The 23,144-nt window shown below is 33.6% G+C and overlaps 3 protein-coding genes across 3 annotated transcripts; all 3 read left to right on the forward strand.

Moving 5' to 3' along the window:
* The first annotated feature begins 934 nt into the window (after positions 1–934).
* Positions 935–2,703, forward strand: LOC107605218 (uncharacterized). The gene is made up of 4 exons (XM_016307010.1): positions 935–1,428; positions 1,615–1,757; positions 1,886–2,457; positions 2,542–2,703. The coding sequence occupies exons 1-4, from the start codon at positions 935–937 to the stop codon at positions 2,701–2,703; spliced, it is 1,371 nt and encodes a 456-aa protein (XP_016162496.1).
* Positions 2,704–4,466: 1,763 nt separating this feature from the next.
* Positions 4,467–5,141, forward strand: LOC107605224 (uncharacterized). The gene has a single exon (XM_016307023.1). The coding sequence runs from the start codon at positions 4,467–4,469 to the stop codon at positions 5,139–5,141; it is 675 nt and encodes a 224-aa protein (XP_016162509.1).
* A 2,689-nt stretch (positions 5,142–7,830) lies between these two features.
* On the forward strand, positions 7,831–9,340 carry LOC107628536 (TLDc domain protein). Its single transcript, XM_016331179.3, has 2 exons — positions 7,831–8,175; positions 8,540–9,340. The coding sequence occupies exons 1-2, from the start codon at positions 7,986–7,988 to the stop codon at positions 9,070–9,072; spliced, it is 723 nt and encodes a 240-aa protein (XP_016186665.1). The 5' UTR covers positions 7,831–7,985; the 3' UTR covers positions 9,073–9,340.
* Positions 9,341–23,144: the final 13,804 nt, after the last annotated feature.

Genomic DNA, 23,144 nt, shown 5'->3' on the forward strand with positions numbered 1-23,144 from the left:
ACTGTTAAGATACACCCACTAAGCGGTGACACACAAAGTGGCCAAAATATTGACCCTTTTATTGATGATGAAGGTAATTTCTCATTATATCAAGAATTTAAGTTTGTAGTTTGCAAGAGATATGAATTATTAGTAATACATCAACATATATGTTTGTATTTTTTATAATTTTTATTGATTGTAGTTTTAAATGGTTATGATGATTCAATATTGGATGTGGATATGGAAGATAATTTTATACCATCCTCAGAAACCTTAGACAGTATGTAAAAATTTTAACTGTATGTTTATTTGCATCTTTGTGTACATCATGGACTAAATTGCATCAGTATGACAATTGAGTATCTAAAGAGAGTTCATTGGGATATAGGAAATCCTATTTATCAATGTCAACACTGTAAAGCATGGATGTGGTCTGGAGAAAGGCTTGCTAAATCCAAACAGTCGCCCCAACCAAAGTTTTTATTATGTTGTATGGAAGGAAAGATCGAGCTTCCTCTACTTTCTGTGCCTCCTGATGAGCTCATTCAGCTTCATACTGGAGGAGATCAAAGAAGTATTTATTTCCTAAAAAATATAAGGATATTTAATTCAATATTTTGTTTTACATCAATGGCCGGAAAAATTGACCGTGGGGTGAACAATGGGACTGCTCCTCCAATTTTTAAGATTGGGGGTCAAACTACCATAGCATTGGTAGCTTACTTCCTTTAGATAGTTTACGACCAACACTTACCCAGCTATATATCTATGACACAGAAAATGAGATTGATAATCGAATAGGCACACTTCAGTAATTTTCATGCAACCAGTCAAACTTTTTAGTTATTTCTTTTCTGTGAGAGAAAATAACATAAATTTTATTTTATTTTTTTTAAGTTCCAATGAAGCTATAAATGAGCGGGATAGGAAAATTGTGGCAATATTAAGAAACATGCCAGACAAATATAATAGTTTGGCAAAGAGTTTTCACTGTGCAAGAGATAGGTACCAACAGGAAAATTGCACAAACATAAAGTTTAAGTTGATTAGTAAAAGGACTACAGATGGCAGGACATACAACTTGCCATCTGCATCTGAAGTGGCTGCATTGATTGTTGGCGATGGCGAACAACTTAGTAAAGATAGAGATATTATTATAGAGAGTCAATCTAGAAAGCTCCAACGGATTGATGTTTTTCACCCATCTTATTTAGTCTTGCAATATCCATTGTTGTTTCCATATGGGGAGGATGGATTTTGTTTGGGTATTGTAACATCAGATTCTATCTCCGCTAAGCCTACAAAGAAAAACAAAACAATCACTTTGCAACAATTCTTTGCTTTTCGACTACAGAAAAGGACGGGTGAATCTCCGTTAATTCTGAGATCAAAGAGACTATTCCAACAGTTTCTGGTAGATGCCTACACAATAGTGGAATCAGAGAGGTTAAAATTCTTTAGGTGTAAATAACCACAGTTGAGGGTTGATAAATACAAATATTTGCATAAAAGTCTTATAAACGGGGATGTAGATGCTGCAAGATTTGGCAAAAGAATCATTCTTCCCAGTACTTTTACCGGTGGACCTAGGTATATGATGAATAATTGTAAATATGCATTTGAAATTTGCAGATATGCAGGATATCCTAGCTATTTTATCACCATGACCTGTAACCCTGAATGGGATGAGATAAAAAGAGAAGTGACTCCCATTGGATTGAAGGCAGAAGACCGTCCTGATATATTGTGTCAAGTTTTTAAGATCAAGCTTGATGGTTTGATTGATGACCTAAAATAGGGGAAATCTTTGGCAAAAATTTGGGATGTAAATTTGTGTTTATGCAACGCCTTATTAAAATCTTATGTTGTAATGTTTTGCTCATTTGTCTTTTTCAATTTTCAGATATTTGCACTGTAGAATTTCAAAAGAGAGGGCTTCCGCATGCACATATCCTTTTATTCATGAGTAATGAGTTCAACCCACAAACACTAGATCACATAGACAAACATATAACAGCTGAGATTTCTAATGAAAATGAAAGGCCAAATCTACATGGAGCTGTTCAAAATTACATGGTACATGGTCCATGTGGTCCGTACAACAAGAATTCACCTTGCATGAAGAATGGATCATGTTCAAAGTTCTATCCTAAAGAGTTTAGACAGCGAACACTCATTGATGAGGCCAGATTTCCCAAATATAGGCGTACTGATAACGGTCGAACAGTGAAGAAAAGGGAATGTGTACTAGACAATAAGTTCATTGTTCCGTATAATCCAGAATTTTTGCTCAAGTTTGGGTGCCACATAAATGTGGAATACACATGCCAAACAAGTTCTGTTAAGTATCGGTTTAAGTATGTACACAAGGGTAATGACCACGTAACAACTACTCTATACAATGCTGGTGATCCGTTAGAAGCCACACAAGTTGTTGACGAAATTAGGAATTACTACGATTGTAGGTACATTCCGGCATGTGAGGCAGTCTGGCGTCTATTTGGATACGAAATCCAAGAGAAAGAACTATTTGTGATTAGACTTCCATTCCATTTGGAGGATGAGCAACCTGTGGTTTATGGTGAAACTTCTAATGTGAATGATATCGTCGAAAGAGAAATATCTCATAAGTCCATGTTTTTGGGATGGATGGAGGCGAACATGTCATATCCCTATGCTCGAAGTCTGACTTATGCTGAGTTTCCAACCAAGTTTGTTTGAAAGGACGATGCTTCGAAGTGGTTTCCTCGAAAGCAAGGCTTCGAAATTGGAAGGTTGACTCATATACCTGCAAGTAATGACGAGTTTATATTCAATTTTGATCTTATTTATTTAATGATTTAAATTTAAAATCTTAACAGCCTATACCACACGTCCATTATATTCAATTTATTTACACAAGAAAATAAATGTTCAAATAACTTTCAGCAGTTATAATCTGTAGATTATACAATTTTTTATTTTTTGTATATTTTTTAAGAAAATTATTCTTATGCAGATGTGTGGCTACATAATAATTAAAATAACGTAGCTTAATCCATTTAACAACTTAAAAGTGAGATTTTAACCAAGTTTTTTTGCAGCAAATACCGAAGAATATTACCAATGACTTCTCTTAAATACTCAAAGAGGATGTATGAGTTTTCGAGATATAAGAACAGTAGGAGGAACAATTTATGCTACGTATAGAGATGCATGCTTCGCCTTTGGACTTTGCAAGATGACAAAGAATTCATTGATGCAATTAAGGAAGCAAGCTCATGGGCCTCAGGATCATATGTTAGGAGGTTATTTGTCATTCTATTAACATCCAACAATATCTCAAGACCAGAACATGTCTGGGATAGATGTTGGCATGAACTCTCAGATGGTATTTTGTATCGACAGAGAGCCGTGATGAACATAAGGGGTGAGTTTTTATTAATTGCAATGATAAAAGTTCTTCCTTATTGATCATTTTTAGTTTGATTAAATTTTTACAGTATCATATAATATGCAAAGTTAACAATGTCAGATGATGAGATTAAGCAGTTGTGCTTAATGGATATAGACAATATCTTACATTCCTATGGTAAAACCTTGAAAGACTATCCTCCTATGCCTTTAGCAACTGAAGTTAATAGTTCTTTGTTAACCGAAAGGGTTATTAAGGAAGAGCTAAACTTTAACAGGGATGATTTAAAGAAAAATGGCTCAGACATGTTAGCCATCGCAACACCTGAGCAGAAATATGCATTCGATAAAATTGTTACAGTTGTGTATTGTGATGAAGGGATTTTTTCTTTGTGTATGGTCATGGGGGTACTGGAAAAACATTTCTCTGGAACTTTACATCTGCTGAGATTCGCTCAAGGGGTGATATAGTGTTAAACGTTGCTTCGAGTGGTATTGCATCTTTACTTCTTCCCAATGGAAGAACGGCACACTCAAGGTTGAAAATACCGCTGAATATAACTGAGGATTCTGTATGTAACATCAAACCTGGTTTCCCTCAAGCAATGTTGCTGTTGAAAGCCAAACTTATAATTTAGGATGAGGCTCCAATGGTTAGTAGGTACTGCTATGAAGCGCTTGATAAATGCTTGGGTGATATCGTGAGGTGTTCTCCAACATATAGCAAATATTTGCCCTTTGGAGGAAAAGTGGTTGTACTAGGTGGAGACTTTAGACAAATTCTTCTTGTTATTCCACGAGGATCGAGACAAGATATTGTTCATTCAACCGTGAATTCGTCTTATCTTTGGAAGTTTTGTCAGGTGCACAAACTAACAAAAAATATGAGACTCTCTGTAGGGACAACTGCTTCAGATCAAGATGAGACAGAGTAATTTGGTGAGTGGTTATTGAAAGTTGGTGATGGTCTAATAGGTGACAATATGGATGGTGAATCTGAGATATGTCTTCCAGGATATATTGTTATTCCTTCTTCAGACCAGGCATTTGATGAGTTGGTTCATTTTTTTTATCCAAATATTTTGGAAAACATGTACTCAAATAATTTTTTTAAAGCAAGAACTATACTGGCTCCCACGCTAGACATCGTTGAAGAGGTCAACAACCATCTGATGGCTATCATTCTTGAAGGGCAAAAATTATATCTTAGTTCGGATTCTATTTGTATGGATGAAGGAAATATGAAGAGTCAACTAGATCTTTATAGTCCTGAATTACTAAATAGCATAAATTGCTTTGGTTTGCCTCCGCATAAATTAATACTCAAGGTTGGTGTTCTGGTGATGTTACTGAGGAATATTGACCAATCCAGTGGTCTTTGTAATGGTACAAGGCTACAAGTTAGGAAGCTTGAAAATCATGTTATAGAATGTGAAGTCTTAACGGGTAACAATGTTGGTCATATTGCTTTGATTCCAAGAATGAATATAGTACCAACAAATGAAACCATCCCAGTTAGATTCCAACGAAGACAGTTTCCCATAATAGTATCGTTTGCCATGACAATTAATAAGTTTCAGGGACAAACTTTATCTTATATTGGATTGTACTTGCCCAAACCAGTTTTTACACATAGCCAACTATATGTGGCACTTTCAAGAGTTAAGAGTAAGAGAGGTTTAAAAGTTTTACTTATAAATCACGTAGGAATGTCTGCAAATTCAACCATCAATGTTGTTTATAGAGAAGTATTTGAAAAAAAATAGTATTCTAATGTAAATATTTTAATTTTATTTTAAATTATGTATCAGTGTATAATTATTTTACCTTAAAAATATAAAATAATTATTACTTACTTTTTTTAAGTTAAACTTTGATTTTGATAATAATTTTATAAATTTCTTAAAATAATAATTATTTTGTATTTTTGTTTTAAATATCGAAGCATATAATTTTTTTACTTTTATAAATTTTTCCGTGCTGAGCACATGTTCATACTCTAGTTATTCTAAAAATTGAACTGGACCAATTAACCAATTCTACTGGTAAAATTAGAAACTAGTATTTAATACGGTTCAATTACCTATGAAAATCATCTAGTGTAAAAATCTATATTCGACCAAAAAAATTAGTCGGAAATCGACCATTTGGCAAACTCGTGAATGGGACTATTCTTAAAATTTCAAAAAAAAAATGAAACAAAAAGAAAAAATAAAACCAAGACAATGAAAATCTTTGGTTTGCTTCGTCATTCATCTTCTTCCTTACACAACGCTGTAATCCCATGTTTTGCTACTCTCCTTGCTCACCGTCGATGGTCCACACAGCATCGATGTTGAAGGAGAATTGATGAAAATAAAATTAGAAAAGGAGAAAGACAGAAGAAAAAGGACAAAGAAACTACAGAGAAAAGAAAGACTACAATAATGATGTTGGGTTTATCAGCAATTGGAACAAAACAAGAATACACTGGCAATGGCCAAGCTTGTGAAGTTTATGATTAAACGAGCATGTTAGGTAGGGGGTGGCAGTATGCATCCTACTCGCAGGTATCCAACTTGATCCAATCCGATCGAGTAGGATTGCCAATCTGACCCGCTGTGGATAAAGTTAAATGTGAAGCGGGTTTGAGTGCAGGTCAGGTAGGATGCGAGTTGAGCCTCAATCCTATCTGACAAACCTGCACCCTATATAAAAATATATTATAGGTAGATGTTGAATCAAGAACCTCTCACTTAATATAAAAAATTTTTACCAATGAACCAAGATCACCAATTAATAATTTAACATTCAAATCACCATATTTACAACCCCCAAACTCCCCAAAAATCGAATAAATGATTCTCTTCTCTCAAATCTCAATTTCTCTCTGCGTCTGCCCCCACTCCCCTCGTCGCCGCTACTCGCCCACATCTCCGGCATTTGCCAGCTTGGTCGTCGTGGTCCGTGTTCGGATGGTCGTGTGCTCCATTCAGATTTCAGAACTCCTAATACTCTGTGCTCCGTTCAGACTTCAACGCAGTGCTTCCGTTCAGACTTCAACGCAGTTCATTCGTTTTTGTCGTTTAGGCCTCAGCTGCGAGGGAAGGATTGAACGAGGCTTCATTTTGGTTACGCTATTTGGGTTTGTGGATTTGTTTTTTTAGGGCCATGATATTTGTTTTTCACACTTCAAAATCAAGTCTAGTTGCTGACCAAAAAAAAAAATCAAGTCTAGTTACACAATTTCACTCTCCTGATTTTCTTTCTCACTTCTAGTTTAAACAGTAAAAAACTTAAAATAAGAAATTCAAGTATGAATACCTTAATAATCCAATGCTTGTCAACAAGAAGATTTGGAGAATTAAATCTCGATGGACAATGAAGGAATGCTTATGTGTTCTATTTTTAATGTACCTAAAAAATTTATTTATTTATAATTAATATAATTTATTTAATTTATCTATAGAGCACATATACTTTGCTGAGTTATCATGTCTGCATGTCGGACACATTTTGAATACGACACTTGTCCAACACGTGTGTCTTTTATGTCTAACTGTATCTTAATAAAAAATAAAAAATTCTTTTTCAGACACATTTAAACATAACTAAATATCATTACGTGCCCAGCTTTACTCTTAACATGTATTTTTAAAATAAATTTAAAAATAACATATTATTAATTATTAAAGCAAAACTTTTTAAATATTTTATATAATAAAAAAATTAAAAATAATTAAAAATAATTTATTTTTTAATATTAATAAAATATCAAAATATCATAATAATTTATTTAAAAAATAATATATATATATATATATATATATATATATATATATATATATTTTGTATCTTATAAAAATTTAAAATTTGCGTCTCATATTCATATGAGTGTTTATATGAATGTTGGTGCATCATAGATATTTACTTTCTTACCAATACATTTTGGGTTATAGAATTTTAATGGATAATTTAAGTTCAATAACTAAAGTGATTACGTTTTACAATATTTTTTTACGAAAATTATTTATATCTACATTGTTTGTGTTTATTTATAATTTGATATATCATTTTATTTTAATTAAATCATAGTTAAACTGATTAAGCTAATAAATTAGTGAATCGAGCACTAAAATGGTTGTTTTTAGAACTTTGGTGTATAGTAACGAATCTAGTACTAATAATTGAATTTCCATGATAGTTGTGGTACAAAATTGGGTATTAACGTAGTAGTATATGTACTCATTAGGTTGTACAAGTTCTGTATGCATACTTACTTCGTAGGAATTACCTCTAGTCATTGTTGTGATACTGAACTTATTATCTCTTGTATTTATACTTCGCATAATAAAATTTAGTTATTTCGTATAAAAAAAAAAAGGTAATAACATAACATTTCAAGTTTCATTTTCTAGCTTTCATGCATATTGTATCTCCCAAGTATTCGTATTTAGTTAATTGAAGTGGGGTCTAATTTCTCTCTTACCCTCTGAGAAGCAAGATATTTCGTGAGGATAAGGTGATGATGAATTGTACTTTTTATTGGAGGGGGTGGACGAGATATATACATAATATAATATTTGTGGATATATCAGATACAGATACAGATACAGTTAGATGTGGATGGGATGGCATCAGCATCATTATCATCATCTTGTATGCCAAACACTCTGCCATTCCAAGGGTGGAAAACAAGAACTCCCCATTGCTTATTCGGTTGGAAGAAGAAGAGCGCTGATGATGACAAACCTCAAATTAAATATCATGATATTGATCTCACTTTTCCAATTTCTTTGGTAGCTAGTACATTCCTCAACGGTACTACTCACTCTCTCATCTGTCTCTAATAAGTTCAATCTACAATTACTTAGTCATATCATCAATCTCGTCAGTTATTAAGGCAAGCAAGGAATTGCTCAGATTCTGTTTTTTTTTTTTTTTTTTTTAACAATGCTAAATATATATACTTACCAAATCAGCTACTCAATATAGAATACATGTTAAAATGGATGCAGTAGTTTATCAAGGTAATTATAAACATATTGTCATAAAACACCAAAAAAAAAAACATTTTGTCATCTAATCAAGTGATTCTATGTAGATTTATTTATTTACTTAATTATTTGAGATGCTACTTATGAAAGTTAACTATTTTTGTTAATTTCTGACTTGTCCTTGGCAGGGAAGGAACTGAAATGCTGCTATAGGGCAACAATTGACGGATTTAGTGCAACAAATTTCCATGAGTGCTGTGATTTCAAGGGACCCTGTGTCATAATTGGCTACACAAACAAGTCCTTCAAGTTTGGTGGATTCAACCCTGAGGGCTATAGAAGCACAGATGACTACTATGACACCTTTGATCCCTTCTTGTTCTATTGGGCCGACAACAACAACAATGGGCCTGATGTTGAGCCCATTATCTTACCTAAAATTGGTGGAAGTGGTGCAGCCCTATTTGATTACGCTCGTGGAGGGCCGCAATTTGGGGCCGATGGACTCCTAATTGGGCCTCCACTGGCACCAGTTATGGGGGGCTTTGCTGGGCCTGATACCAATTCAGGGGTTGGTGATTTGAGGCAAGCTAAGTCAAGATTGGGATTGTCTTATGCAAAGAGGAAAGATGGGAAGGATTCTCTTTTTGGTGATGAGTCCAGGGCTATCATTCAAGAAGTGCAAGTTTTTTGCAATCCCAAAATTGCAAGCCTATACTAATTTACTTACAATTCATAAGGGGTGGGGAATGGTGGCTGAGGCACTGTACAAGTGGCAAACCTGTTTGCCATAGCTGGGTTGTGGTAGAGAAGAACTTTTAGTGTGAAAATAGATGAGTGTGTGTGTGAAAAAAAAAAAAAAAAACCGGTTGGGAAATAGAATATTTTACTAGAAAGATGGTAGACAATTTAAGTCCTTTGATCTTGTTAAAACAATGATGTATCTATATACATAGTAATTTTTATATGAATAAATAATTTTGTGATCATATTTGTTTAGAATAACATAATATTTTTTAATAGGGAGTGAAAATAATCTATCTAATGATTCTATTATAAAAAATATAGGCATATGCCAAATGGTTGTTGTCTTATTTAAGATATTACTTAGGTAGTGTTTGTTTTGATGCACTGAGATGGAGATTAAGTGATTGGGACTCAATATTATGTTTGTTTGTCCAAAGACTAATACTAAAATTTTAGTTTCTATCTCCAAAATTTCAGTATTTCAATATGTCCAAAAAATGAAGACACAAGGGACTGAAATTTTTGGAAACGAAGACTAAAATTTTAATAACATTTTATACTTAAAATATCCATATTTCAATTAATTAATTCTAACTTTACCTTTTTGCAAATTAAATTAGAACTTTATTCTTATTTCAGTCTCTATCTCCCACTTTACATCAAACATAATATTGAGACTTATTTTAATTTCTGTCTCTTAATCTCTATTTTTTAGTTTCAATCTCTCAGTTTCAGTCTCTCTTCAAAATACTAGCTTAAAGAGTCATAAAAAGTTGATTTGTTTAAAATTTTAACATTTTTTAGTATCAATGATCTATGTCTTCCAATCATTATGATAATGATTTTTTATTTCTTTAAAGAAAGAAAGAAAGTAGTTTTTAAGCTTATTTTGATTTTATATAATTGCTATACTAATTATTTTTTTTGTCATTTTTATTCGGTGTCCGATGTTTTGAATCAACTAATCTAGATTTAGGTGCTGCAGATGTCTTCTACAAAAAGTGGTCCTTTTAAATTCATTTCTTTATACACAATTTAAGATTTAAACTCTAGTATTGCTTAAAAGATCTAGTGTATCATCTCACTAGATCAATAAAATATTAGTATTACTACACTAATAATTAAATATCAGTGATTGTTATAGTACTTAAAAGAAAATATTTAACTTACTAAAAAAATTTAAAATTAATATTTAATTTAAAAATATAAAAATAAATAATTTTTAAATATTTAATATTTTATATAAAAAATAAATTAGACAAAAATTAAACAACAATCCATAAAACCATAGAATTAACGTTAAATATTCCTCTTGCTTTTGATGAGTGATATCTAAGTCTATGATGAGATCAGACCATGTTCCCATTTTATTGTAATACTTTGTGCTTGATTTACAATTTTTTTTTTTTTGTTCAAATATCAAAGTAAATAATAACCAGTTAAGCCTTTTCGTCCTTTTCTTCTCATCTTCCACTTGAAAGATTCACCAAGTAATATATACTCCAAATGTATATAAATTAACTTCCATTGAGGATGCTTTTCACTCATTTCATTGTCAACCCGCTAGTGGAGAATAAAATAGCCGAATGAAATTTTCTTAAGAAACCGTATTATAAAAAAAAAAAAAAAGGTAATCTTTGCTTAGCTAGGAAAAAGCCATATAAGGACTTTATTTATAGAGTGGACCGTAGAAGGGGGGTGGAAGAATATAATATGTCACATACAGTTATCTTATTGGATAGTATTGCACTAAAAAAGAGTTTTGGAACTAAGTTTGTTTCTTAGTTCTTTTAAGAAAGTGTTGCAGAAAGTCATCCACTATTAAGGAGTGAGATTTCCTTTTAGAGATTCTTGACAACATGAAGAAGAAGAAGAAGAAGAAGCATGCGGTTTTTGAAAACCCCAGACTGAGAACAAGGTGAATCTATAATACATTGTATTAAGTAAGAGGTTTTATTAGAGGAGAATAAAAAAAACCAAAAATAGATTTTTACAACAAAAAAATTTAAAGACTTAATTATTTGGTCATTTTCTATAGTTTCAACGTTATAATTAAATTCCTATATTTTATAAGTTTTCATCAATTAAATTTTTATATTATTTTTAATTTTGTAATTAGATTATTCTTATGTCAAAAGTATTAAACTTAATGAAATATTCTTCTCAAAAAATATGTAGACGCGAAAGTCTAATTAGATCCTTAATTGTGAGTATCTTAATTAGTTTATAAAAAAATATTTCGTTAATTCTAATATTTTTTATTGACAATGACCCAATACAAAATTAAAAATATTATAGGGACCTAATTAAAAATTTTTAAAATATAATAAAACTTGATTATAATTTTGATAAAATTATCAGGTCTGACAAACTAATTAAACTATATATTTAAAGTACAAAAACTATACATTCAAAATTTCATAATCTATTTTTATTGATTATTTTCTTCTTTAAAATTATTTTTTCAAATTTACCCTTGAGCAAAATTTACACTAATCATCACAAATGAATATAGGTAATAATACACATGACAACTTTAAATCTTTTTAAAATATTAAATTGATCCAAAAGGTCTTTATAATTTTATGAAATTTTTAATTTAATCAATATATCTTAAAAGAATTGTCATGAATTATCTACCTTTTTTTTAAAGAAAAAGTTTGAAATTGAATTCCTATCATTCAAAAAATGTTTTATAAAAAAGAATATTAGGTTCATACTTATAGAAATTTGGTCTTTAACGTTTAATTCGGTTTCTAATGTTTCAAATATCTTATTTTTGTCCCAAAAAATTTTAAATAAGTTTAATGTAGTTCTACTATTAAATTTGACACTAATAGTTTATAGAATGAGTGATGTGGACATTAATAACGTTACTAGTTAGGTCATATCTTTTTTTATGTGTTAGAAAAACATAAATAAAATCTTTTTGTAACACTTTATCTCTTCAATTTTTTTGGGACAAAACTCCAAATCCTAACAATCAATCATCAACGCTTCAAAATAAAAAAAAAAATTATATTAGTGATCATTGGTAGGTGATTGATTTTACTTACATACTGAAATCGAATGTTATACATTAGCTCTTCAATATGTGAATTATTTGTATCAAATTTAATAGTGGGATAATATTGAATCCGCTTAAAATTTTTTAGAAAAATAAAATAGGACGTTTGAAAATTTTTGGAACTGAAATAAGATATTTAAAACATTAAGAACCAAATTAAGATTCGACCTAAATGTTAGGCCAAAATAATACTTTATCTTTATAAAAATAAATTCTTATATATTGATACTGGTATATTAAGTAACGTGTTTATTAATCCATATTGCTATAAATTACATGTATATAATAACAACAAATATGAGATTAGTCAAAATATTAAATGTCTTGTATACCATGAACCAGAGAAAAAATTATGCACCTGTCTTTCCCGACTTCTTCATTCTATATTATATTTAGTAGATTATTGTTTCATATAATTATTATCTAATCATAACATGAAATAGATGTATGTGTGGGATATATGAATATCTTTATTTTCTCATGTACACCAAAAAAATAAATAAATAAATAAATAAAAGATGAAAGAAAATTTGTTTGCGTACATGAAAAAATAAAGATATTCATCATATATCTCAGACATACATCTATTGATAGTAACTAATGACCAACTTAAGGATCAAATAAGGAATTTGACTAAAAAAAATTATTTAAAAAACAATAAATAGGTCCTTAATTTTTTAATTCGAAGATAAATAAATTATTGACTAATTAAAAATATAAAAGTATCTTTATTTTTTAAAATGTAAGATATTTAAGTACTTTTAAAAAATCTATATTTATCTTCATATATTTTAAACAAAAAAATTTAGATATCTTATATTTTAAAAAATAATAAATATTTTTATATTTTTAATTAATAAAAAATTTATTTATCTTTAAATTAAAAAGTCTAGAGTCTATTTATTTTTTTCTTTTAATTTTTAACTTGGTACAACTTTCACTTTTTCTTGAAATAATCCTAGCAAATGTTTATTTTTTAACTTTTGGGGTTAGTTTTTTTAGTTTAACAGCTCAAAGCTAAGTGATCAATCTCTTGAACCATTTAATAGCATCCTCTTGAAAGTCAATATATAGCAACTTTTGAAAATCCACCATAATTGATATGTAAATGAGTTTTGATTTGTTAGATAAGGGAGAAATTTTAAATAGAACTAAGATGGTGCAAGGCTAAGCAAAAATTTAAAACTTTATCAAAAATTTAAATGATAACTTTTAATATTTTTTTAGAGTGATTTTGATAATGAAATATGGGTAGTTATATTTTACTTAAGTGAGAAAATATTGAGAGTATATTTGATTCTTGCCTCTTTCGAGTTTTCTCTTGTTCTTTGAGAAACATGATTGCGGTAAGCTGATCCATCGCTTCCTTGAAATGATTCCTTGGATCTTGTTGTTCTTGTTTACTATAATTGGGATCATTTTGCTCTTGGATCAGAGGGTGCGAATATTCTTCCATGGAAGGTAATGGTGTAAAGGATGGTTGACAGTGTTGGGAGTAGCCATCTTATATGGGAGGTGGTTCATTTTGGTGAGAATATTGAGGTGGTGTAGTGTATATGGAGGTATTTGTTTAATAGGTTCATGGGAGTATTGGTGCTGGAATGATGGTTTTGAGTATGGTTCATATGGCTCGTATGGTTGTTGGTATAGTGGATATGGGTTAGGATCATATGGAGGTGTTTGGTGGTATGAGACTTGTGAGTATGGTGGTTGTGGGCTATATTGAGGAAGGGGTTCATGGGCATATAGTGGTTGTGGTTGATAACCACAAGGAGGTCCACTGTATCCATTAGATTGGTATGCACCATGGGTTGGATTATGCTCATAGTATGCCAGATGTAACACCCTAACTACCAAAGCTCACGCTTCTGGCTGCGCCACTCTGATAGCTCGGACATTAAGACGACTTTTATATTATTTAATACTAAAATATGAGCCTGTTTAAAACTTTAAACCGCAAAATCGCTCCCACAAATACATTTGCTATACAACGTACATCCATACATACCATACAACTTACAGAAACTCATAAAGAGTACATCCATATATATACATACAAATATATAAATATTATTACAAGCATTAACCAATACAATCCCTATCCCTCTTACATAATATATCAAGATAAAGGCGAGGGTACAATAAATAATCTAAGGCAATACAAAGCATCTCAACAACTAAATAAACTCTTCGTAACTTCTGCGCCCATATCCTGAAAGGGGAAAAATGTAGGGGGATGAGAACATCATCCTCGAAAGGGTTCTCAGTAGAGGATTTTTTGGGAATTACTATAATAGGATACGTGAAGATAAACCGTACCAGTGATTAATAACTGTCTTATGCCTCATTTCAAAAACAACGGTTTTCAATAAAAGTAAAGTCGGAAATCTTTTCTAAAAGAGGAACCGTTCAATTCTCAAAAACCCAAAAGCCTTCCAAAAAGGTTTAACCATGCTGAACCAAATAGCCTTTCACACTTTTCCGAACCAGAAACACAAAACTAAAACCAACCATCAGTCCATTTCATTTCAACCACGGCCCTAGGCCCAAACAATCCAACCATCAACAATCGCCACAATCCAACAGAGTCTCAGTTGCAAACACAGATAGGAAGTTCAAGCACAAACAAACAGTTACAGCAAGTAGAACAATTAGCAGTTAATCACATAGACAAACCAAGTACAATATGCACACCCAAACAATGTCACATAGATGCATATGATGCATGCCTGTCCCTAGTGGCTGATGATATCATCTGTCGGTTATAAAGCCAACCCGGCACGTCCTGGTAGCTAACCATGGACAGAAACACCCATCGCGGAGCAAGTAGGTTTGAGCTACAACCCCATTGCTACTACCTGCTCAACCCGGAGCCAGTGGAATAACCACTACTGTGGCTACTACCTAGGCGGGTGTTTAAAAGCTCAACCTGGAGCGAGTGGAATCACCACTACTACCGCTACTACCTCCAAGCGTCACAGTCTCTGACCTGGAGCAAGTGGGACGAACCACAACCCTTGCTACTACCCAGGTATCTCAAGCATATATTCATTCAGTCCCAGCCATGGATCAACATCCATCTCAGCCATCCGGCTTAAATTCATAATTCATAGTCAGCCATATGGCCCATAACTCATTCAGCAATCAGCCATAAATCAATATCATACACAGCCATTCCGGCTAACGGTTCAATCCAGAACCAGCCAATATTCATAATCATACACAGCCATTCCGGCCCATAACAAAACAGCACTTCCACCATTCAATATCATCAAATTCATAAAACTGGCATTTAAGCCACAAATCACTTTTCTCAAGCTATTTCACTTTGAAATCAAATTTCAACTCTTTTCAGCCTTGGCTTTAAAGATCTCATTTCTCAAATCATCTCAGGCTCATAAGCCAAATTTACTCAAAGTGAGTTCGTTGTTTAAAACAAAGCCACTCTTGGCATTCTCTTTCCAAAACTTCCAAAACCATGGCAAGTTAAGGATTTATTTCAAAGTATTCAAAACCACCCATCCAACAATGGGATTTTATAATAAAAGCTTCTCGGCAGAGTCCCAAGTCTTTAGGTAAGGTCAACCTATATCAATTCCTTAAAATTCATTGAAACTCTTAAAATCATGGATTCTCGGTTCAAGTAAATAAAACTAAATTTATTATGAAACCGACCATACAAAATCACAAGTTCCAACCCGGTCCAAAAATCAACTCATTTGAAAAGGAACCGGTTCATTTGAATCAAACCACTTTCAGGTTTTCTTTTTTGAACCCATTTTTCTAACTCTTCCAAAATGCCTCAAACTTAATTACTCAATCAAAAGTCTAGATTCCTTTGAAATCACTAAAAGCTCCTTTTTATATTGAAATCAATATTAAAGCATCATTCTTTCCTTCAGTGATTCAAACGGTAAAAATAGTTCATTTCTAAATAAGTCAAACTCAAGGCATAAGGTTCACTAAATAAATTAAGCTTCAAAATATAAATATTCTCTTAATAAATCAAATAATACAGCTTCTCAAATCCAATCCTTTTTAAATAACTTTTCAAACAAGACTAGGATTTTGTAGAAATTTCGGCAGCACCTCCCCTAAAACTTGGACTTTTGCCACCCGGTTCGGGTCCCAACTAAACCATTCCACAATCCTTTTCCAACAGCCCAAAATCCAAAATCAATTCAAAGGCAAGCTAAAATTCAACAGTCAACCTCAATACCATATTTCCAGAAAACCGTTTCAAAATCAACTCATTATCAGCCGAATAAACTCATTTCTAAAGCTTTAAAGAAACGGTTCAGCAACAATCATTTATCAAAAACCAGATCATTTAAAGCCAGCCAGGTTGAAATCAAGAGTGTATTCTATTTTACACATTCTCAAGAAAATTCATTCAATTCAAATCAATTTCCAACGGATTCAACTCGATCTCAAAGCTTTAAAAGAATCAATTTCAAAAGCATTTCGTTTCACAAAGCCACACAACAGTCGGGTCAAACAAACACCCATAATCATACAAAACAGCCAAACAATACATAGGACTGATACAATCACCAAATACACATCCTCACATTAGTACCCATATGTAATAATTCCAATATATAAGAATATAGTTTTTGGAAAGCGCCCCTACCTCAAAACGCAAATCCATAACCCAAACGCCTCATCAAGTCCTTTCCGCCTCAACCCGAACTGACGGCAACCAAAACCTCAGCTCCCAGTCACGTTCGCAATAACCATAGCAACACTAATCGCAACATACAATAATCAGGACTCGACCCCACGCTATCAAAACTCATTCATTAACCGAACACAACAGAATACTAATGCGAGGTTTTCCGAAACACAAATACTTACTGAACTAGCGAAACGAAGCAGCTGCGATTTCGAACAGGCCCCACAACAGCTCCGGCGGCGGCCAGAAGCTCCGGTAGATCAACTATAAAGACTGCGCAGCGTTAAAACCTTCTCGAAATGCAAAAGGCAGAAACCTCAAATAAAACCCTTACTGGAAGAGTTCTCCGGTGACGGCAGCGAGGTTTTCCGGCGACAGAGGTTCGGCCCGAAGTTTCGGCGGTGGTCTCGGAAGTAACAGAACCACTCCCGGTGGTCAGAAACAGAGGCGCAGCTCCCTTCTCCAGCAGCGACACCTGCGGTGGTCTGAACCCTCTTCTGACTACGGTTCAGCTTGCCATCACCAGCAACGGCGAGCTCAGATGGTGGCAGTGGTGACGGTCGTTTCGACGGAGGCGGTGGTGTCCACGACGACGGCACAGCGGCGGCGCCGGTTCTTCCCAGCTCATCGAGGTTCAGGCCCGGTCTCTCCTCTCATCTGGGCTCGATGGCGACACGGGCTTCAGGGAACGGTGACGGCGCGGTTACAGTGACGGCGGCGGCGGGCTCCACGATGACTCCTTCTCGCGCGTCCTCTGTGCGCGACCCCAACAATGGCAGATCGGCGAGGACGAGCTTCTCTGGCTCGTGCGCGATAGCTGCTCCCCCTCAAACCCTCTTCTGCGCGAACAGTGGCGACGCAGGAAACTTCGACGGCAGCAAATCGGTGGTAACGTGGTGGTGCGAAGGTGACCCTGGCAGCATGGACTGCTGCGGCGATGCGGCTGCGGCAATAGTGGCTCCTCACCGGCGCCATTCCTCCCCTCTCCCCTCTCTTCTTTCCCGTTTTCCTCCTACCCCTTTCTTTCCTCTGCATCGTTTTGCAGCTGTTGCTGTTGTGTGTGTTGCGTTACTGAGAGAAGGAAGGGAAACAGATAGGATGCGGCGGCTGGGTTGGGGATTAGGGTTTTCATTATTTTGAAAATTAGGGTTAAGGGCATTTTAGTAATTTCACATAAAATTGGGAATAATATAGTAATTGAAACCCAAATTAAATCCAACACTATTTATATATAGAAAATACTATTTGCTCATCAATTTCATAAATTATTTTCAATAAAATACCCAAATCAAAATAATTGGAAATAATATAATTAAACCCTTTATTTTCCAAAGTAACAGTATTAATATTTAAAATATTAAGTATTTAATCCAAATCATATAAAAATCCTTATTATTTCACAACTACCAACTTTATAATATAATTATAGAAAATAATCCAATAATTATCAACAACAACAACAACAACAACAAAGCCTTGTCCCACTAAGTGGGGTCGGCTACATGAATCAAACGACGCCATTGTGCTCTGTCATGTATCATGTCTACAGAGAGACCGTTTACATGTAGGTCTCGTTTGACCACCTCATGGATAGTCTTCTTAGGTCTTCCCAATAATTATCAAATTGGATAATAATCATAACTTATCTCAAATTCAACAAATCAAAACTTGCTTTAATTTTCTTTAATAAAGAAATTTCTGAAATTAAAACTATAGAAACACTGAATTTGAAATTAGCTAATGATAGCCCTTTTTCAAAGGTTTTGGGTCTTACACCAGAGGAGGTTATTGCCATGAAGATTGTCTATATGCTTGAGCCTCCTCCCACCTTTGATTTTTCAATCCTCGATGCAAACCCTCATTGAAATTTTCATTTCCTACAATATAGTTAGAACCAAACTCATAGCCAAAATGGTGAGAATTCATAGTAAAAAGGGAAAACAAAAAAAAACAAAAACTAAGAAACAAGAGAACAAAATCCTAACTACTAGACAAACAAGCAAACAAATAAAAATCAAAATATTAACAATATTAACATATAAACAATAACCAATAACAAGCACACATTACAATTTTCTGGTATCGGCGCCAAAAACTTGATGAGGGCCAAACGTCGGTTTAGAATTTCTCAAAAAGAATTGCTTCGTCAGTAGTATAGTTTCAAACAAACAGATGACCCTAATCAAAGTTTAAAAGGTTGTCACAATAGAAACCAAAATAACCGGGAGTAGAATCCAGGGGCGTTCTCCCTAGGAATTGCAATCGAGTGCTCAATTATTGGCTATGAGAAAAGTTGGGGGTTGATAGCAATAAACACGAAATATAAAAAGTAAGAAATTAAATGAGCATGCAAGGAATTAAACTAAAAGCAATTAAAACAATGAAAAGAAAATTCAATTATAAAAAGATCTTGGCAAGGGTTGATGGTTAATGATCACTTTCCTTGTTACTAACCACGACATGATAATCATAAAGAGCAAGCCCACTTTGTCATTCCCATCATCGAAGGAAAGTCAAATGAGTTTAATTAATCCTATTCCATAAGCCGTAATCAGCTTGCTTATTGAATTAGCAAAAGATTAGCGACAATGGAAATAGGACTAATTAAGATTTTTACATTATCAATCAACTCGGACATTAGTAACTCAAAGTCACCCAAGTTACCGACCCAAACCAAGAATACAAAAATTTACTCTAAAACTAAAAGGAGCATTTCATCAAACACTTAGGATGCATTAAAGTAAAACATGATAAAAATTGAAAGAATAATAAAATCTAAAACTATCAAGACAAGATAACAATAATAGCAACTAAAGCAAACATCCAAGGACATGCAAACATAAGATTGCATTAAATGGAAGTAAAATTCAACAATTGTTCATGAACTAAAATAAATAAAACGAAGAAACTAACAAGAGAAACTAGGCAAATTGAGACAATAGAACAAAAAAATGTAAAGAGAACTACACAAGAATAAGAATTAAAATCTACATCTAATAGAATTTAACCTAAAACTATCATAAATTCTAGAGAGAAGAGAGAGTTTCTCTCTCTAGAATTCTCCTAAAACATGGTTCTAAAACTATTCTATCACTACTTGGTTGATCTTTCCTTGGTCTTGCATTCAAATGCTTCAGAAATGAGTTGGATTAGGCCCAAAATTAGCCTGAAATTGCAACCCACATGTTTACTTAAGTAAACCATGTGTTGCAAGTCATGCTACGCATGAGGGATGCGTACGCGCAGATTAGCAATTTTCCAAAAGATGCGTATGCATGAGGCATGTGTATGCGCAACTGGGCAGATTTCCAAAACTTCATTTTTTTCATGAATTCTCTATTTTTACATATTTTTTCTTCATTTTTTCAAGCCATCCTTGCCTTCTAAGCCTAAAATCACTCAACAAACACATCAAGGCATCGAATAGAATAGAAGTGAATTAAATTTAGAGATTTAAAGGCCTAAAAAGCATGTTTTTAATCATTAAGCACAGTTAGGAGAAATTTACAAAACCATGCTATTTCAGTGAATAAATGCAGGATAAATTGATCAAATTCACTCACTTCAATCCAAAATTTGCCATAAAATTGTGATTTATCATATATCTTGGCCGATTTCTCCCAAGTTTCCAAATCCAAATTCAACAAGTTTTCAGCCACCAAGCTCAATCCAAGCAATCCAAATCACCAATATTAACTCCAAATCAACATGAATTCAATCTAATTTCAAGTAATTTAACATAGTCAAACACTAGGGTTCACAAAAGTGACAAACCACAAAGGTTTAGAGAATCTTTACCTTTCCCACTAAAACTAGGGGTGAAACCTACTAATCACCCAAGCTAGATTACACCTAAACAACCAAACCCATGAAAACTCTCAATTTCCAAAGCAAAAATCCAAAATTTTATTAAAGCAGAGAAATAGAGCATGGGATTCGAATTATTCACCACTTGGTTCAGTAAGAATCGAAGAGCTCGACGAGACGAACGTGTGGCCGCAAACGTTGCGACGATCGGAGTTCTGGAGAGACAGTTATGTCCAAGAGAAGAAGAAAGTGAATAGTGCAATAGAAGGGTTTCTCTTCCTCTCTTCATGTTCATCGTGTCTCTCTCCCTCTTTGGTGGGTGATGATGTTGAATTGCCTCTAAATGAGACTTATATATGTTGGGATTGAGCCCAACTTGGGCTCGGTTTGCATTTTTTTGGTTCGTTTGGCCCAACCTCGAGCCAAAACCTTTAAAATAAGTGACAGGTTTTTCTATTCCAAATATTTTTATCTTCTCTAATTATAAAATTCAACCTCTTAAATTTATTCACTCATAATTAAATTTTTTTTCTCACTCGCAATGCCGGACAATTTAAGCCAGTATGCGCCCTTTCGCGATAAATCAGATTTTTACGCTAGATTTTTACTTCCTTCGTTAAATTTTCTAATTTAATACTTCTTATCATTTTCAACCTATTCCGAACAATTTAATTATATTTATTTTATTTTTTCTTAGAATCTCCACACATTAGATATTGTTGCCTTTGTCTTTTTCTTTGTAATGTCTTCTGCAGACTTCAGATCTTTCTTTGTTTTCAGGATTTTATATTTTCAGAATCCAAAACTTAACCTAAATAACAGAACAATATCACAATGTCTGAATCAGTCAATCAGTAACTACTACCTACAACATCAATAACTAAATCACTTACAAAAAAATAGTAAGAAAATATTTAAACAAAATCAGTACCAGTAATCAAACATCCAAACAGAATCAGTAATTTTTGTAAGAAAATCTTTAAACAAAATTAGTAATGGTAATCAAACATTCAAACAGAACCAGTAATCAATAATAAACATAATCAAAAATCAAATAGAAATACAAAATCATCAAAACATCAATTATCCTTTCCACAAACAGAAAAATAAAAGAAAAAAAAATAACTTACCACTTTACCAGTTACCAGAGAAGCTTGCCGCCACCGGCTGTGAGAGAGGAGACACGAGTGCGCCACCGGGAGTCCGAGGGAGACAGGGATGAGATGACAATAGCTGGAGTAGAGGAGAGACGAGCGCTTGTCGCTGTTGAGAGAGCAGAGATGAGCTGTGAGAGAGAAGACATAAACGTGCCGTCGGGAGTCTGAGAGAGACAGGGACGAGATGATAATAGCTGGAGCAGAAGAGAGAGAAATGCTTACCGCTGCCGAGATTTTGGGGGAGACAGAGACGACGACAGCTACTAGAAGAACGAGGAGCGCGTCGCTGCAATTATGTGATGGAATCGCTGCTGCCACCGTCGACGCTCTAAAATTCGAAGAAAGCTTGAGAGACGAGAGTCAGGTAATCAAGTTAGGGGAGGTTCAGTGTGAGTGTGAGTGTGTTCACTGTTCAAGCATTCAGAGTTTGTGGAAAACCTTAAATTCCTAAATTTTCTATTTATATCATTGATGCATATTCATCATGAGTTGTTTTGGTTGTTTATTTCATATAGAAAGTCAACAAACTATGCTCAATTTTGAAGTCTTTAGTGCTTTAATTGAATACTACTTTAATTGCCTTGAGTTGTGAATTCTTGTAGGAATTGATGGAAAAAGAAGCAACAAAAGTATTAATAGACAATCAATCAATCAATACTTCTAAAGCACCACTTTAGAGGATCAAGAAAGGAGGATTGTAAAACCATTGTTTTGAAGACAAACAAGTAGAATGGTACAAGCTTTGAGGGCTCTATTTCAAGCATTATGATCGGCGTCTCTAACTCCATTCACTTGGAGTCTTCAAGTTGGTGCGGATTTCATATATCCATAAACTAACCGGCAAGTGCACCGGGTCATACCAAGTAATACCTCAGGTGAGTGAGAGTCGATGTCACGAGGATTGATGGACTGAGCAACAATGGTCGAATGACTCACTTAGTCAGGCAAGCAGAAAGTGGTGTTTTGAGGGTTGTAAAGTGCATTAAACAGTAAATTCAGAGAATTAGATAGCAAACAATAGAAGTGGTGTGAAATATGTATGAGAAAACAATTAAGGTTTCGGAGTTATTTATTCTTCCAGATTAAGTTTTCTTACCAACTATTTTAATCATACAAGATTCATTTCATGGCAAACTGTAATTGACTAAACCCTAATGTCTTAGTGATCTAGTCTCCTCTAACCCAATCATCTGCCAATGTCTTGGTCACTTAATATAGATTAGAGGGTTAAGTTCAATTCTAGTTTATGGCCACAAAAACCCTAATTACCCAAAGCTAAGAGGATTATATGTCACGTATCCCGATTAGTTCAAGTAATTAACAATTTAGAAGGAATTTAC

Source organism: Arachis ipaensis, chromosome B1 (assembly GCF_059453495.1).
Source record: "Arachis ipaensis isolate K30076 ecotype BB chromosome B1, ASM5945349v1, whole genome shotgun sequence".
Taxonomy (NCBI): domain Eukaryota; kingdom Viridiplantae; phylum Streptophyta; class Magnoliopsida; order Fabales; family Fabaceae; genus Arachis; species Arachis ipaensis.

Bases quoted from the DNA above. Each gene is read 5' to 3' on its own strand.
- LOC107605218 (XM_016307010.1), top strand. From the start codon at position 935: ATGCCAGACAAATATAATAGTTTGGCAAAGAGTTTTCACTGTGCAAGA. The intron at 1,429-1,614 runs GTTAAAATTCTT...TGAAATTTGCAG, and splicing joins ACAATAGTGGAATCAGAGAG to ATATGCAGGATATCCTAGCT. The intron at 2,458-2,541 runs GCATGTGAGGCA...TTCCATTTGGAG, and splicing joins ACGATTGTAGGTACATTCCG to GATGAGCAACCTGTGGTTTA.
- LOC107605224 (XM_016307023.1), top strand. From the start codon at position 4,467: ATGTACTCAAATAATTTTTTTAAAGCAAGAACTATACTGGCTCCCACG.
- LOC107628536 (XM_016331179.3), top strand. From the start codon at position 7,986: ATGGCATCAGCATCATTATCATCATCTTGTATGCCAAACACTCTGCCA. The intron at 8,176-8,539 runs GTACTACTCACT...TGTCCTTGGCAG, and splicing joins AGCTAGTACATTCCTCAACG to GGAAGGAACTGAAATGCTGC.